Source organism: Eulemur rufifrons, chromosome 28 (genome assembly GCF_041146395.1).
Source record: "Eulemur rufifrons isolate Redbay chromosome 28, OSU_ERuf_1, whole genome shotgun sequence".
In the NCBI taxonomy this organism is placed as follows: Eukaryota; Metazoa; Chordata; class Mammalia; order Primates; family Lemuridae; genus Eulemur; species Eulemur rufifrons.
Window position 1 is genome coordinate 6,097,760 of NC_091010.1, and position 19,065 is coordinate 6,116,824.

The 19,065-nt window shown below is 37.9% G+C and overlaps 1 protein-coding gene across 5 annotated transcripts in view; it reads right to left on the bottom strand.

Annotated features, from left to right (window-relative positions):
- Positions 1 to 2,278: 2,278 nt before the first annotated feature.
- PTPN20 (protein tyrosine phosphatase non-receptor type 20) overlaps positions 2,279 to 19,065 on the bottom strand; it is a 50,221-nt gene continuing 33,434 nt past the window's right edge. For 2 of the 5 annotated variants that reach the window (XM_069460372.1, XM_069460373.1), the window contains 3 exons: positions 16,055 to 16,270; positions 3,231 to 3,293; positions 2,279 to 2,344 (listed from right to left, as the gene is read on the bottom strand). In XM_069460372.1, the coding sequence (XP_069316473.1) occupies positions 2,279 to 2,344; positions 3,231 to 3,293; positions 16,055 to 16,270 (345 nt within the window). The remainder of the gene's footprint in view (positions 2,345 to 3,230; positions 3,294 to 16,054; positions 16,271 to 19,065) is intronic. The other 3 variants (XM_069460375.1, XM_069460371.1, XM_069460374.1) reach the window with 2 other exon arrangements.

Here is a 19,065-nt window from a genome sequence, read left to right on the forward strand (position 1 = left end):
CCATAGACAAATGAGTGCTCCACTGAGCAATCCATCGGCCCCACTGAATACCAACGACCTGTTTTCATTTACTGGATACTTTCCAAATCTTCTGGTTCAATCACTCAAACTTCTTGACAACACAGAAGAAAACTAATTCTTCCCAGAGATTAAAAAAAATTAAGTAGGAAATAAAATTTTTTGTTTAGAGTTGTTCAAGGAGTTTTCCTTTGTGGTTTTTCAATAAAAACAAACCAATGAAATGACCTTTGAGTACTAAAGGTAAATTTAATTGAAAATTCAATAATGTTCTAGGGAAATTGGGGTGAAAAGTCTAAAGAAAAATAAATTACTAGGTTTAATATAAGAATAAAATCTATAAGGTTATTTCTGAAAACCTTTGGTTTAACATGTAAGCATTAAGAACACAAAACTTTAAAAATATGTATTTAAAGTTGGAAGTTAATAAATGTATATATGTTTATATTTAAACATTTTAAAACTTCATTTAAATTAGCATTCATATATTCACAAGTGTCAATGAGAATTTCATATATCCTAGGCAGAAATTGTTTCATTACTGGTATAAAAGTTAGTATTTTAATTAGTCAAAAGTTGTCAGTTTGGAATTCACCTTCTAAGAATAAAGTGAAAACAAATGCAATCAGTATTTCCACATTCACTTACTTAATTTCCCTGAAAAACTAAAAATTAATCCAGCTATCAAAATATGAGGTGCACATTAAAGAAGGGACATGTTTAACATCAAGCAAGAATGGTGAGATTTTTCTTTACAAGAACATTTCAAGGTCCAGATACATAAAAATACTTTAGGCAATACATAGTAAATATTTTCTTTTAGGTAATAGCATAGAATCCTTCTTAGGAAGAGTGTTATACATTATACCTATTATTTTATGTAACAGAGAGAAAATAAAATTAGGAATACAAATATTAAAGGCCAATAATCACAATAAAATTAATGTTTAGTACAGACTGTTATTTATTTTAATAATATAAGTAGAATAATCTAATATCAAATATATTTATGGCATATAATTATTTTTAAAATAAGAATTATCAATTTTAATTCAACCAATTCAAATATATTCATTCGGCCAAAGAAACACAATAAACCTCTTAAAAATTCAGGATTCATAAATTAATCTTAAACATTTCCTCAATATAATACATAACATAGTCTGATCTCCACAGAGTTACACTGTACAAACACACACGTCAATTGCTTTGTAGCTTATAATCAGGTATAATTGTTCACCAAAACTCCTTAACCATAATATTCCTATAATCATATGAGGCAAAGTCCTATAATAATAAAATGAATGTAATAATGGCCACAATCTTTTCAAAAACAGAGTATGGAAGTTTCCATTTTCAAAACTATGAATCTGGTTTTCCAAAATCTGGTTCCCAAATCCAGTTTCTAAATGTTTCAGCAGAGGTGGGGCAGTAATGGAAAGAAATTATTTAATGGAACTCTGAAAAAAAAAAAAACTATCACAGATCTTAGTTTAAAACGCACATCAGGAATGAGAGATATCATAAATGACTCAGAATTACATAATAATGTTTATATCAAAGTTTATTGGTTAGCTAAAAGGCAAAGAGTAAGAGGCAAGTAAAATGTAATATTTGCTTTTAACAAAGCAGACTGAGTAAATATGTTAAGTGTTAGGGTGGGATAGGAAAGAACTCAGGCTAGGCAAAAATTTCCTCTTGGACTTTCTATATAAACATCTATTTTAGTTTTGGACTGTTCGCCAGTGTGCTCATGTGATGGAGAGGAGGAGCCCTGCCCACCCATGAAACGCTTCCCAGACCAGCATGTCCTTGTCTTGCTGCTCTAGGAAGGCGGCTCCTCGGAGGTCTCTGGGGCCTCGCGGGAGCGTGAGGGAGAGGAAAACGGAGGCCAATTTGTGTTGAAAGTTAATACATTCTAACTGGACTCTTCTTTGCCTTTCCAAATAAAATCTTAATGAATATAGTTTCAGTCCGTTATTGGACTCTGTAATCCCTTCAACCGAACAGCCAAACTGCAGTTGCTTTATGTAACTTTTGTTTCACTGGAAAACATGGGAGGGTATTTTGAAGTTGTCTAGTAAGAGGAATGAGTAAACAGTGCTCACCCCAAACCAAATCATGCTGCCTTCAGGGAGCTTTTACGCCAGGAAAGCAGACTGCATGCATAACAAACCCCTCAGCACAGCTCCAACGCGTTCTTTATGGGGAGGCTCAAAGCCACGTGGTAATTTCAAGCGAGGGGCAGCAGAAGTCTTTCTTAGTCCAAAGTCAGAAGTTTCTGAAGAACTTTAAGCACAATTTCATAACAAAAGTGATACTGCTCCTATAGACACATACATGAAAAACAACAGAATGTTAAGTAATTGAATACCAATATCCACAGAGAACACATTTGTAATTTTCAACCATGCCGGGAGGTTCCTAAAGAGAGCAAACATTTAACTATGAACACTTAGTTTGTATGAGAACTTCTTTATGCAAATATATTTTTTTAAATACAAGGAAGATAAATGATCATAATATAGTTTTTGGTCTAGAACTAATTCCCTAAAGGCTTAACTAAACTCAGGGAAAACTGTCAATCTCAACTTCTTTATATCTTCCCTGGCTAAATCAAATTAAAAAATCCCTTACATTAATCTTGACATTTCAAACCATCCCTATATGTAAAGATCTAGCCTCAAGTCTCTCAAGCCACACTAGTTCATATCAAATGCTTCACGACACTGGCCTAAGAGCAAGACAGTGTAAAGATTTAGGTGCAACTGTTTTCATTATCCATATTCTCTTGACCCCCTCTTCCAATGATTAATAACTAACCTATGATATAAATATCTTTTTATTACATGCCAATAATCTTATCAGTGGCAAATAAAAAATATTTCAAATTGCTATCCAAAAATTTATTAAAACTCACTTTAGATGTTACTTAAATAACACGGCATTATGGGCATGCTTGTGCGTGGGCACCAGGAGACATCAGTTTCCGTCTTGGCTCCCCCCTTGCTGTCTGAGTGACCTGTGGAGCCGACCTCACTGCTCTGAACTTGTGCTTTGTCAGGAATTTCAGAGCAAAACTATGTCTAACTCGAACAGCAAGAATCCAGTGAGATCATGTAGGTGAAAATGCTTTATAGATTGTACAGGGCTACATAACGCTAAGCTTCGTATTCACTATTCTCGTTAGAATGCATGTCGTGAAAGCTTACCTTCGTTTGAATCATGCCAGGACGCTGTTCTCTCATTTGGGTCACTATATCCACAATGTCGAACTGCAATAAGATGACAGTAATTTTGCATTACCCATGTAGAGGGGAAAACACAAACCTACACGTTGCCAAATGAGTATTCCATATCTCTTTCTAGTAAAAGAGGTGTCAAGCTTTAACCGGAAAGGACTCATTTTCAGCCACAAGTAAATGTAACATTTTTAGTTACACGGATAAGGAAGACTTGTTTTAATAGGTTTTCGGGTGAAAGCAGTAAGCAATCATTTATAATAAGAAACAGTCTAAAAACAATAACACATTTGCCCTCGTAGCCACTTACCTGTTATCCAAAGGGAGAACTTATAGCAGCATCATAATTCTGGAAAAGTACAAAGGACTTTCTCTGCCCCCAGAGTAGCATTGCTGTTTCTCACACAAAGAGCCCTGTCGACTCAAATGGAGACCCTGAGCTGCTGTCAGCCCAACACCAGATTCTGCAGCTGCACACGGAGACCATCACAACGGGGCGTGGTTGCTGAGTTGGTACAGGTTCACAAAGGCCTACTGCTAGTCCAAGTGAGATGAGTCTAGAAACCAGGAGTGTTTAGAAACTCTTATGGCAATCTGACACTGACACAGCAGCAGGAGTGTGACCAGCTGAACAGGATACAGGCCAGCTAGGTGTCGCTGAACTTGCTGGGAGAGTCACACGTGGTATAAGATTAGTACCAGCCATGTGTCGCATGACCATGTTGAAACATGACACATTTTAAGCTTTGTCAACTGTAACCCAAAAGCATATAAAAAACTGAAAAAAGTAAGCATTTCTTTATTTTTATAACTTGTCGTTTTATAATAATTAAGACTTTTAGGTGAAGGGGGAGTTTGAAGATAGCGGGCAAGAAAAACCACCAGCCAGAGTGTCTCTGCAAGAAAGACAGATTTTAGAAGAAAGTGAAAAAAAATAAACAGGCAGACAAACATAGACAGGACAAGGGTCAGAAGGAAGGGTGCCTGAAACTATAGGAGACTCCATGGAAAGAAGTTGCGGAAGAGAACCGGAAGGAGAAAGGCCCAGAGAGGCTTGGAGAACAGCTACAAGGGTAGGTGGAGCAGTGAAATTTCCCCTCCCTTGCATCTCGGACTGCTGGAGGGCTCCTGAGCGGAGAGACCTGCTGACACCAGCCCAGAGATGGCCACCGCCAGTGAGCCATGAGCCTCTTGGGGACAGGCAGGCTCCCAGCTCCCTGGGGACACCTCCCACGCCACAAACCCGAGCCGATTGGCAGGCGTCATGTTGCTTCATTCTCCCTTTCCCCTCACCTACCCACGAGAGAGACAATTCAGCCACCACCCGGAGGCATCTGCAGGGAACGGGACCTTTCCTTTTGGGGCTCTACAGCAGACTGAGGGGTACTCAGACTGTGAGCTCCCTACCCGCCAGCCCTCCCAGGTGCCACCTGCCTGGTGACTCCAGGAGGGCGGGGCAAATCCCGAGGCGGAGAGACATCAATCCAGCTTGGGCACCCCGTGGATGACTTGAGACCAGCACCCCTCTCCCTGGAAGGGTCAGGGATTGATCCCCGGGGCCCAGGGAACAGGCCTGCAGACCAGATCCCGTACACCCAGGTCTCGATTGCATTGCCCCGGGGCCCAGGAGGGATATATGTGAACGACCCTACTGAGTGTGTGTGCCTTCAAGGGCAGATCAGCGTGCCTGAGGGGAAACCCTCCTCCCATGGGAAGGCCGTGCGCCCAGCCCAGGCTGCGATCCTGGGCAGGGAAGCCCCTGGCCTGCATGACGGCCAGGGGAGAGCCACAGGCTTGAGGTCCTGCCTGCTAGCAGAGGCCCCGGAGAAACTGCAGAATAGGGGAGGGTGGAAGGAGCCAGGCCTGCTCCAGACTGCAGGTCTCAGACAGCCCCACCCCCCACACACAGATTTTTCAGCTGAGTGAGGCCATTTCAGCCCCTCCCTGGCAGCTTTGCCCAGAAGCAGAGAACAGACCTTTGACCCCTGCTACCAGCATTTGTGGAGCTTGAGGGCGGGCTCACCTAACCCAGGCCCTCCCAGCCTCACTCCCCCACCTGCCTCCACTGAGGTGCAGAATAAGGACACACCTGGAAGTCCCAGGGCCCCACCCACCATGTGAGGCACTAGAGTCTCTCTCCAGAGGAACAAGAGCTGGTAACAGGACCCAAAAACAACACTGCAGCCTGCTCCTTCCAGCAAGCGCCACCTACTGACAGGGAGGTCATTCTGCACACCCTTTTACTGCATCTGCTGACTCATCGTATAGGATGTGGTAGAATCTTACCCACAAACACCACCTACTGGCTCAGAGACTAAACAGGCATGTCATTATCCAAACGAAAATCTGAAGGTAAGAAGCAACAGCTGATCCAGATGGGAAGGAATCAGTAAAAGAACTCTGTAAGTATGAAGAATCAAATGGAAAGCACACCTCCAAAGGGGAACACCAGCTCTTTAGCAATGGACATCAACCAAATTCAGAACACTAAAATAACAGAAGAATTTTGAACATGGATTGTAAGAAAACTCAATGCTATTCAGGCAAAAATGGATAACCAACACAAAGAAACAACAAAAAAAATCCAAGACTTGGAATAAAACTTCACTAAAGAAATTGAAATATTAAAGAAAAATCAAACCGAACTCCTGGAAATGAAGACTTTATTTAAGGAATTACAAAACACAGTGGAAAGCCTCAAGAACAGGGTAGATCAAACAGAACAAAGAATCTCAGGGATCAAAGATAACACCTTTCAATTAAATAAGTCACTCAGAGATAGAGTACAGAAATAAGAGAAAGGAGCAAAGCCTATAAGAAATGTGGGATTATGTGAAGAGGCCTAATGTTAGAATCATAGGCATCCCTGAGGGTGAAGAAGAAAATACACAAGGGTTTGATAAGCTATTTGAGGATATAATAGAGGAAAATTTCCCAGGCTTTGCTAAACATCTAGATATCCAGGTACAAGAAGCTCAAAGGACTCCTGGGAGATTCATCACAAACAGGAAGACACCACAACACACAGTCATCAGACTGACAAAAATAAATGAGAATGAGACCCTCCCATGAGATGTAAGGAGAAAGAAGCAGGTAACCTACAAGGAATACCCATATGAATAATGGCAAACTTCTCAACTGAAACCTTACAAGCAAGAAGAGACTGGGACCCCATTCTTACTCTTCTCAAACAGAATAATGCCCAGCCTAGAATCTTGTATCCTGCAAAACTAAGTTTGTATACAAAGGAGAAATAAAGGCCTTTTCAGATAAGCAAAGACTGGGGGAATTCATCAAGACAAGACCTGCCCTCCAGGAAGTACTCAAAAACAGTGTTACACACATATCAGCACAATAAATACTCACGAATGTAAAATCATCCAAAAGCTAAAGGTCAAAGACCAGATACCAGACTGGCTCAAGAGAGAAAACAAAGCAACAAAGTTCAACTCAACAGGATGAACAGAAATCTGCCACATTTATCAGTTCTCTCAATAAATGTGAAGGGCTTGACCTGCCCACTGAAGAGACATAGGCTGGCCAAATGGATAAATATACACAAGCCAAGTATCTGCTGTCTTCAGGAAACATATCTAACCCACAAGGATGCATTCAGACTCAAGGTGAGGGGATGGAAAACAAAATTTCAAGCAAATGGAAGCCAAAAGAAAGCTGGTGTAGTGGTTCTGATTTCAGATAACTTAGTCTTCAAATCAATAAAAGAAATGAAAGACAAAGAGGGTCATTATAAAATGGTGAAGGGTACAGTTCAACAAGAAGACATATAAATTCTAAATATTTATTCACCTAACTCACGTGCACCCAGATTCATAAAGCAAATCCTACTTGATCTAAACAAAATGATAAACAGCAACACCATAATAGCCGGAGACTTCAACACCTCTCTGACAGACCAGGACAGATCCTCCAAACAAAAAATTAACAAAGAAACAATGGACTTACCCAGAACTCTAGAACAAATGGGCCTGACTGGCATTTATAGAACATTCTACCCCCAAACCACTGAATATTCATTTCTCTCATCAGCTCATGGGACATTCTCTAAGACTGACCATATCCTAGGCCACAAAAGATGTCTCAAAAAATTAAAAAAAAATAAAAATTATACCATGCATCTTCTCAGACCACAAAGGAATAAAATTAGAAAACAACTCCAACAGAAACTCTCATCTCTACACAAAATCATGGAAACCAAACAACCTTCTGCTGAATGATTATTGGGTTAAGGAGGATATTAAGATGGAAATCAAAAGATTCTTTGAACTAAATTACGAAGGAGACACAAGTTATCAAAATCTGTGGGACACAGCTAAGGCAGTCCTGAGAGGAAAATTTATATCCATAAATGCCTATATCCAAAAGATAGAAAGATCACAAATAAACAATCTAATGAATCATCTCAAAGAACTGGAAAAGGATGAGCAAACTGACCCCAAATCCAGTAGAAGAAAAGAAATAATAAAAACTGGAGCAGAACTAAATGAAATTGGTAACAAAAAAAAACTATATGGAAGATTAATAAAACAAAAAGTTGATTCTTTGAAAAAATAAACAAAATTCACATGCCTCTGGCTAGATTAACAAAAAGCAGAAAAGAAAGAACTCTAATAAGTTCCATCAGGAATGAAAAAGGAGAAATTACAACTGATGCCACAGAAATACAAAATATCATCTATGAATACTATAAAAAACTCTATGCACATAAACTGGAAAATGTGAAGGAAATGGATAAATTCTTAGAAACACACAGCCTCCCTAGGCTCAATCAGGAAGAAACAGAATTCTCAAACAGACCAATATCAAGTACCAAAATTGAACCAGCAATAAAAAACCTTCGTAAAAAGAAAAGTCCCGGACAAGACGGTTTCACACCCAAATTTTATCAGATCTACAAAGAAGAACTGGTGCCTATCCTGCAGAAATTATTCCACAGTATCGAGAAGGAAGGAATCCTCTCCAACACATTTTATGAAACCACATCCCCCTGATACCAAAACCAGGAAAGGACACAATAAAAAAAAAGAAAACTACAGACCAATATCCCTTATGAATACAGATTCAAACATTCTCGACAAAATCCTAGCAAACCAAATTCAGGTGCTTATCAAAAAAAATAATCCATCACAACCAAGTGGGTTTCATCCAGGGATGCAGGGATGGTACAACATATGTGATTCTATAAATGTAATTCACCACATAAATAGAAGCAAAAACAAAGACCATATGATCCTCTCAATAGACACAGAAAAAGCATTTGACAAAATTCAACACCCTTTTATGATAAGAATGCTTAACAAAATAGGCATAGATGAGACTTACCTAAAAGTGATACAAGCCATATATGACAAACCCACAGCCCAACATCATACTGAAAGGGGAAAAATTGAGAGCATTCCCATTTAGAACTGGAACCAGACAAGGTTGTCTTCTATCACCACTTCTATTCAACATAGTGCTGGAAGTCCTAGCCAGAGCAATCGGACAGGAGAAGCAAATCAAGGGCATCCAAATGCGGGCAGAAGAGGTCAAAGTATGATCTTCAATCTAGAAAACCTCAAACAAAGATTCTGCAATGAGACTACTGGAATTAATAAACAAATTCAGCAAAGTCTCAGGTTACAAAATCAATTTACAGAAATCAGTAGCATTCCTATACTCCAGCAACAGTCAAAGTGAGAACCAAATCAAAGACTCAATACCCTTCACAATAGCAACAAAGAAAATAAAGTACCTAGGACTATATTTAACTAGGGAGGTAAAAGACCTCTACAGGAAGAACTATGAAACACCAAGGAAGGAAATAGCAGAGGGCATAAACAGGTGGAAAACCATACCAAGCTCATGGGTCGGCAGAATCAACATTGTTAAAATGTCTATACCACCCAAAGTGAACTACAGATTCATTGTAATCCCTATTAAAATACCAACATCATTTTTAACAGATTTAGAAAAAATAATTCTATGCTTCGTATGGAAACAGTGAAGACCCCGTATAGCAAAAGTAGTCTTAAACAAAAAGAACAAATTGGGAGACATCAATTTACCAGACTTCAGCTACACTACAAGGCTATAGTAACTAAAACAGCATGGTATTGGCACAAGAATAGAGACATAAACCAATGGAACAGAACTGAGAACCCAGATATAAAACCATCCTCATACTGCCATCTAATCTTTGACAAAGCAGACAAAAACATACACTGGGGAAAAGAATCCTTATTCAATAAATGGTGCTGGGAAAATTGGATAGCCACATCCAGAAGACTGAAGCAGGATCCACACCTCTCTCCTCTCACAAAAATCAACTCATGGTGGATAACAGACTTAAACCTAAGGTGTGAAACTATAAGAATTCTAGAAGAAAATGTTGGAAAAACTCTTATAGACATTGGCCTAAGCAAAGAATTTATGAAGAAGACCCCAAAGGCAATCACAGAAACAAAAATAAATAAATGGGACCTGATCAAATTAAAAAGCTTCTGCACAGCCAAAGAAACTATCACAAGAGCAAACTGACAACCTACAGAATGGGAGAAAGTATTTGCATGTTACACAGCCAATAAAGGGCTGATAACTAGAATCTATATAGAACTCCGGAAAATCAACAAGAAAAAAATCAAACAACCCTATCAAAAAGTAGGCAAAGGACATGAACAGAAACTTTTCAAAAGAAGACAGACTAATGGCTAACAAACATATGAAAAAATGCTCAACATCTCTAATCATCAGGAAAATGCAAATCAAAACCACAATGAGATATCACTTATCTCCAGTGAGAATGGCCTTTATCAAAAAGTCCCAAAACAGTAAATGTTGGTGTGGTTGCGGAGAGATAGGAACACTCATACACTGCTGGTGGGATTGCAAACTAGTACAACCTCTGTGGAAAGCAATATGGAGATATCTCAAAGAGCTAAAAGTAGAACTATCATTTGATCCAGCAATCCCATTACTGGGCATCTACCCAAAAGTACAAAAGACATTCTATAAAAAATACATCTGCACTAGAATGTTTATAGCAGCACAATTCACAATTGCAAAGATGTGGAAACAACCCAAGTGCCCATTAATACATGAATGGATTAATAAAATGTGGTATACGTATACCATGGAGTTCTACTCAGCCAAAAAAAAAAAATGGTGATCTAGCACCTCTTGTATTATCCTGGATAGAGCTGGAACTCATTCTACTAAGTGAAGTAATCACAAGAATGAAAAAAACAGAACTTGAAGACAAGTCTTTTGAAATGACACAGTCAGGTACAGAAAAGAAAAAAATAATTAAAAAGAACAAAGAACACTTACATGAAATATGAGATACCATAAAGTGAACAAATATTTGAATTTTGGAAGTTTCAAAAGATAAAAGAAGGGAAAAGGCATAGAAAACCTATTTAATGAAATAATAGCTGAAAATTCCTAAGTCTTGCAAGAGATATAGACATCAAGATACAGGAAGCTAAAAAATCCCAAGTAGATTCAACTCAAACAGGTCCTCTCCAAGGCGCATTATACACAATCTGTCAAAAGAGAGAATTCTATAAAAAGTAAGAGAAAAAGGTCAACTCATATACAAAGGAATCCCCATCAGATTAACAGCAGATTCCTCAGGAGAAACTTCACAGGCTAGGAGAGAATGAGATGATATATTCAAAGTCCTAAAAGAAACTACCTGTGAATCAGGACTACTATACTCAGCAAAGCTATCCTTCAGAATGAAGGACAAATAAAGTCTTTCCCAGACAAATGAAAACTGAGGGAATTCAATCACCACTAGATCGGCTCTACAAGAAGTACTTAAGGGAGTCCTACATTTGGAAGCAAAAGGATAATATCAACCATCATGAAAATAAATGAAAGTACAAAACATAGCAGAGACATATAAGAGAAAGAGAAAGGAATCAAATGTTATCACTATAGAAAACCATCAAATTGTAAAGGGAAACAATAAAAGAAGATGAAAGGAACAAAAGATATTCAAAACAATTAACAAAATGACAGGAGTTAATCCTTACCTATCAACAACATTGAATGTAAACAGTTTAAAAATTCCTGTTAAAAGATATAGACTGGCTGAATGGGTAAAAGAACAAGACCGAACTATATACTGCCTATAACAAATCCACTTCACCTGTAAAGACACACATAGACTAAAAGTGAAAGGCTAAAAAAATATTCCATACAAATGGAAACCAAAAGCATGCAGGAGTAATGGTAATTTTATCAAACAAAATAGACTTTAAGTAAAAAAACATAAAAAGAGACAAAGAAGGTTGTTATATGGTGATAAAGGGATTAATTCAGCAAGAGAATATAACAGTTGTAAATATATATGCACCCAACATCAGAGCACCCAAATATATAAAGCAAATATTATTAGAGATAAAGAAAGACATAGGCCTCAATACAGTAATAGTTGGGAACTTCAACACCTACAATCAGCACTGGACAGATCATACAGATGAAAAATCAACAAAGAAATATCTGATTTAATCTGTACCATAGACCAAATAGACCTAATCTAACATTACAGAACATTTCATCCAACAGCTGCAGAACATATTCTTCTCATCAGCATGTGGAACATTTTCTAGAATAAACTATATGTTAGTCCACAAAACAAGTCTCAAGAAATTTTAAAAAATCAAAATCATATCAAGTATATTTTCAGACCACAAATAGATATTTCTAGTTTTTTCTAAAAACAACAGAAATCAATAACAAGAAGAACTTTGAAACTTTACAGATACATGAAAATTAAATAACATGCTCATGACCAACCACTGAATGAATGAAGAATTAAAGAAGAAAATTTAAATATTTCTTGAAACAAATGAGAATGGAAACATATCAAAACCGATGAGACACAGTAAAAACATTACTAAGAGGAAAATTTATAGCAGTAAACACCTACATCAAAAAAATATATATAAAAACAGCAAATAAACAACCAAATGATGCACTTTGAGGAATTAGAGAAGTAAAAACAAACCAAACCCAAAATAAGTAGAAGGAATGAAATAATAAGTATCAGAGCACAACAAGTGAAAGAGACTTAAAAATTAATACAGAACATCAATGAAAGGAAAATTTGGCTTTTAAAAAAGATAAACAAAACCAATAAACCACTATCTTGACTAACCAAGAAAAAAGCAAAACCAAATAAATAAAATCAGAAATGTAAAAGGACACATTACAAATGATACCACAGAAAAACAAAGGATAATTAGAAACTATTACAAACAACTATAGGCCAACAAACTGGAAAACCTAGGAGAAATGAATAATTTCTTGGATACATACAATCAAGTTTGAACCATGAAGAAAAAAAGAGAAAACCTGGACAGACCTATAATGAGTAACAAGATTGAGTCAGTAATAAAAAGTCTCCTAACAAAGAAAAGCCCAGGACCTAATGACTTCACTGCTAAATTCTACCAAGCTTTAAAGAACTAATATCAATTCTACTCAAACTTCTGTAAAAAACTAAAGGGGAGGGATTTTTTCCAAACCCATTCTATGAGGCTGGCATTACCCTCATACCAAAACCAGACAAAGACAAAACAAATAAAGAAAACTACAGGCCAATATCCCTGATGAACATAGATGCAAAAATCCTCAACAAAATACTAGCAAACCAAATACAACAGCATATCAAAAACAAAATACACCATGATCAATTAGGATTTATACCGAAAATGCAAGGATGGTTCAATACACACAAATCAATAAATGTGATACATCACATCAACAGAACAAAGGAAAAAAACTACATAATCACCTCAACAGACAGAGAAAAAGCACTTTGTAAATTCAATATTCCTTCATGACAAAAAAAATACTCTCAATAAATTAGGCATAGAAGGAACATAACACAATAAAAACCATATATGACAAACACACAGCTGACAGCATAATAAATGGCCAGAAGCTGAAAGCCTTTCTTCTAATAACTGGAACAAGACAAAGATGCCAACTTTCACTGCTCTTATTCAGCATAGCACTGGAAGATCTAGCCAGTGTGATTTGTCAAAAGAAGGAAATAAAGGGCATCCAAATTGGAAAAGAGGAAGTTAAACTGTACCTCTTTGAAGATTACATAATTTTATATAGAGAAAAACTTAATGATTCTACCAAAAAACTCTTAGAACTGATAAACAAATTCAGTTGCAGGATTAAAAAAATCCACAAATAAAAACCAGTGACTTTTTTATATATCAATAACAAACTAGCCGAAAAAGAAATAAGGCTATTTAATTTACAATAGCTCAAAAAGATATCTAGGAACAAATTTAACCAAAAAGGTGAAAGACCTGTACAACGAAAACTGTAATACACTGATGAAAGAAACCGAAGAGAACAAAGATAAATGAAAGACATTCCATGCTCATGGATTAGAAGAATTAATATTGTTAAAATGCCCATATCACCCAAAGAAATTTACAGATTCAATGCAATCCCTATCAAAATACCAATGACATTCTTCATAGAAACAGAAAAAGAATCCTGAAATTTATATGGTACCATGAAAGACCCCAAATAGCCAAAGCAGAAAGAACAAAGTGGGTGGCATTATATTACCTGATTTCAAAATACCCTACACAGCTATAGTAAACAAAACAGCATGGTTTGGGTATAAAAACAGACACATAGACCATGGAACAGAATAGAGAACCCATATATAAATCCATGCATTTACCGCCAACTGACTTTTGACAAAGGGACAAAGAACATACATTAGAGAAAGAATACCCTCTTCAATAAATGGTACTGGGAAAATTGGATATGCATATGCAGAATAATGAAACTAGACCCCCACCTATTACCATTTACCAAAATCAACTCAAAATGGATTAAAAACTTAAACACAAGACCCTAAACTATAAAACTACTAGAAGAAAACATAGAGGAAATGCTTCAGTACTAGGCAATGATTTTATGGTGAAGACTTCAAAAACATAGAAAACAAAAACAATAATAGACAAATGACACTGTATTAAACTAAAGGCTTCTACACAGCAAAGGAAACATGTAATAAATTGAGGTGACAAACCACATGATGGGAGAAAGTATTTTCAAACTATTCCTAGAACAAAAGGTTAATATAGAGAATATAAAAGGAACTCACACAACTCAACAGCAACAAATAAACAGCCTGATTAAAAAGTGGCCAAAGCATCTAAACACATATTTGTCGAGATAAGACATACAAATGGCCAAGAAATATATGAAAAAATTTCAACATCACGAATCATCAGGGAAATGCAAATCAAAACCACAATGAGATATAATCTCACCCCAGTTTTAATGGCTATCACCAAAAAGACAAAAAATAACAAATGTTTGTGGGGATACAGTGAAATTGGAGCTCTTAGACACTGCTGGTGGAAATGTAAATTAGTACGGCCATTATGGAAAACATTGTGGAGATTTCTGTAAAAACTAAAAATAGAATTACTATATGATCCAGCAATGCTACCACTGGGTATTTATACAAAGGAAAGGAGATCAGTATATCAAAGGGATAACTGTACCCTTATGTTTATTGCAGCACTATTCACAACAGCTAAGATATGGAATCAACCTAAAAGTCCATCAACAGATGAATAAAGAAAATCTAGTGTATATACACCATGGGATTCTATTCAGCCATATTAAATAATGATATACTATCATTCATGGACAAGCCTGAAGGTCATTATGTTAAAAGAAATAAGTCAGGCACAGAAAGATAAATATCATATGTTCTCATTCATATGTGGGTGTTAAAAATAATCGAGTTCGTGGAAATAGAGAGCAGAATTGTGGTTATTAGAGGTTGGGAAGTACAGGAGGGAGAGGACAATGGAGATAGGTTGGTTAACAGATGCTAAATTACAGCTAGATAGGAGAAATGACTTCTGGTGTTCTATAGCACTGTAGGATGAATGTGATTAAGTATAATTTATTGTACATTTTCAAAAAGTTACAAGGAGGATATTGAATGTTCTCAACACAAAAAGTGATAAATATTAGAGGTGACAGATATGCTAATTACTCTGATTATTACACATAGTCTACACATATTGAAATGTCACTCTGTACCCCGTAAATATGTACAATTCTCACATGTCAACTAAAAATAAAAGGAAAAAAGAACACAGATGTGATCTATTTTAATAAATAAAATTTGAAAAATAAAAAGATAATAATACAGAAAATAGTCTGATTCCTGTCTCTCTCTCTTAGCTGGTTCCAAATTAAGGAGGATAGTAAAGGATTATTAATGACTGAGTCAAACCCAACAATATTATTATCCTTATTTTACATGAAAACTGGGGGTTTGAGAGAGGATGAACAATTTATACAAAGTCACCAAAATCTAAAGCATGTGGCAAACTGGCAGTCAAACCCAGAGACCTCTCATTAACTCTGAAGTAGGCATCTTTTTCTAACACGCTCACGTGCATGTTATTTATGTTCATTAAAAACAGGCACATTTCAGCAACATCCTCTAGCAAGTTCTAAAAACCATGTGTGGGGATGGAGGGAAGGAAAAGGAAAATGCACTCACATTTACCGTGTATCTACTGTGTTCTGAGCCATTTATTGACATTAGGTGCTTTAATCCTCACATCCACCGCAGCAACCTGCAGCGAGCTCAGTAGAACCAAGTATCTGACACACATGTGCTTTCCATTTACCAAGTTGCTCTTGAAGGCTGAATATCAGCCTTCCAATATCGTCAGGCTGTTAAAAGTAGTGTGTTTGCCAACATCGATTCCCACACTTACTGAGTAGTTCTTTTCGATGGCACAGAACACGACATCCACACATAGGAACACCCCTGTCCGGCCTACGCCAGCACTGCAGTGAACCACCAAGGGTCCCGTAAGGTGGCTCTTCCTCACATAACGAACGTACTTTATGAAACCATCTGCTGAGGCAGGAGTGCCATGGTCTGGCCACTTGGTGAACTGCAAGTGTTTTACCAAGTGACTAGTTCCTGTCTGTTAGAGAGACAGAGAGAGGTTTATCAATTTCTTATAGTAGAGATCTCCTTTCAATTTTTAATATACCAATAATAATAATAATAATAATGGCTATATGGTATTATATTGGTATTATACAGAGCTTTCAAAGAGTACTCAAACCTCATTTTGATGTTTTTAAGAATTCTGAAAGTAACCAGGAATAGTTTTCCCCATTTTACAAAGGAGAACACAGTAATAATAATAGAAATAAGAACACTAATAGGTAACACAAATTAAGCACTTACTATGTGCCAGTAAAGCTAGGGGCTTCATATGCATTACCTCATTTAATCCTCACATCAACTGCGTGCAGTAGGCACTATTTTACCTCCATTTTACAAATAAAAGAGTGAGGCTGAGGGGATTAGGATGCATGCTAGGTCAAGACTCCCATGTTTAGAGCTGGCACTGAAATGCAGGCCTCCTGCATCCCAACCTACCACTTTCCTCTGCACCATGAGGCTGCAGGAAAGCCAAGATTCAAAACAGAGTAAAAGACGGCTGATGTGTTAGGAATAAGACCAAAAGGCAACCCGTCTTCACTTAAATGTTATACACTAAATTTGATTAAAATAGGCAAGTGCCTGACCAGGGAGGCACCAACCTCTCCAGGCAATGAGGACAGAGTAGTTACTGAGCCTGAGAGTAGACTGTGGGCCCTACTGTTGTGCTAAGCCCCCTGGAAGCAGAGTCGTGAAACTCTCCTCAGGGCTGGCAGATGAAGCACTTTGAGTTCACCCAGATCCCACCCAAAGGGATTGACACCCTTTCCTCAGTGCAGGGCCCTCGTCATAGCTTACTTGGAACCCACGTGGGAAAACTCAGAATGGGTTTCTTGCTCCTCTTCTGCTTCTGCCTCATGTACCTCTTTTTCCTATGTGTCCTGAACAAAGGTGCTAGTGTTCAGAGCCCTATTCTAATCCAAAGTAACTACTGAAATTTGTGATGGTTAAATTAGTGTCAACTTGGCTGGTCTACAGTACCCAGATACTTGGTCAAACATTATTCTAGACATTTCTGTTAAGGCATTTTTTGGATGTGATTAGCATTTAAATAGGCAAACTTTGATTAAAGCAGATTACCCTCAATAATGTGGCTGGCCTCGTCTAACCCGTTGAAGGCCTTGACCGAACGAAGACCAGCCTGCCGTGAGCAAGAAGCAACTCTGCCAGCGGCTGTTCTGCACCCAGACTGCAATTCCTCCCTCGGTTTCCAGCCCACTGCTCCACCCTGCGGATTCGCCAACCTTCCACACTCACTTCAGCCAGTTCCTGAAAAGCAGGCTCTCCCTCTATTCCTATACGTGCTATTGGTTGTGTTTCTCTGGAGAACTCTTATCCTATACTGACTTATTCAGTACAATTTTCTACCTAGAACCATAAAGCTAGAAAACACCCAAGTCACTTAGGTTATTGACGATTTCTGTATTATATGGCATTCTACAGTGGCAGAAATCTGTAAATGGCAGTGGGAAGGAGGGGTTATATTTAAAACCTCTTTGAACTTACTATCAACTAGAAAACTCAAGTCTGAATCACTGCTACATGAAACTAAATGAGGGAAACACTTGAAAATCTTGTGAAGGCACTAAGTTGAGGATTACTGTCACCATATCATGTATTTCAGGGGCTAAATCTCTCCTATCACCACTGACCATTGAGAATCTGCACAAAGGTGGACCTCATGGATTTCCTTACCTGGTGCCATGAAAATGGTGTCCCTGGTGCAGACTCTCCAAACTAAACCCGTGGTTCTGAAACTTGTGGGCCTCAGCCTAAAGGTCACCTTCTTGCCACAGCTCTGTGGGTTGACCTTGCAGAGAGACCATTGCTCTGTGCCTCCTATCTGGCCTATATTCTCCAAGCACACATGTCATTTGGAAGTGACTACTTTAGTGTCTTCCTTCCCTACTAGACTAAGTGTTCTAAGAGTTAAGACTTTGTCTGTCTTCTATCCCAGGAAAGTGGAAGAAGCATTTAAGATATTCCTTGCTGCCTACTTCTTTTTGCATTTCATCATTCCTTTCCCTTGTATATAAACCCTTCTTCCTTGTGAGTTTCATGCTTCTTAGCTTCATCTTCTTATTGCCATAACCAAGTGGCTAAACCTCCTGGTCAAGCCTCCACATTCACTGAAGATCCTAGCCTTCTCCCTGCCACATATATTGCCATCGTCCAGGGCAAATCCAGTGTCTCATCAGCCCTGTAGACACTAACTTCACGACATTTTTATTTCTCTCTTGCAGGGGAGATCACCTCCTTTCTTCTTGTTCCCACAATGATGACCACTCCTTGGACTTACCATCATCCAGTATCAAAAATTTCCCAGCTCTATAACTCCAGTCATCAATTTATGGCCAGGAGCTCTTATGCTACCACCTCACTTGTGCTTCACACAACAATGTGGCCAGATGGAGCTCCCCAGTCCTTCCCATCCTCCATTTACCTCTAGTTGACTGGGCCCCTGATTCCATTCATATCCCTAAATGATTTTGACTTCATGGCTGATTATCTGAATCATTCTCTTCACCAAACTCTCAACTCTTTTGATCTTTTGCATCTTGCCACATGTACTAGACAACATCTCACTCTGGGTCAGTCCCATACCTGTGTTCAGCGATCCCATAAATTATGCTGCTGTAAAGCAAATAATCACATAGTTGCATATTTTGTTGCTATTGCAAAGTTATAGGTCCAACCTCAGCATCACTCACTCTTTTCCTGGTTATTGTCTGTGCACCAATCAACCTCTTTGGTGATGACTCCAAACCT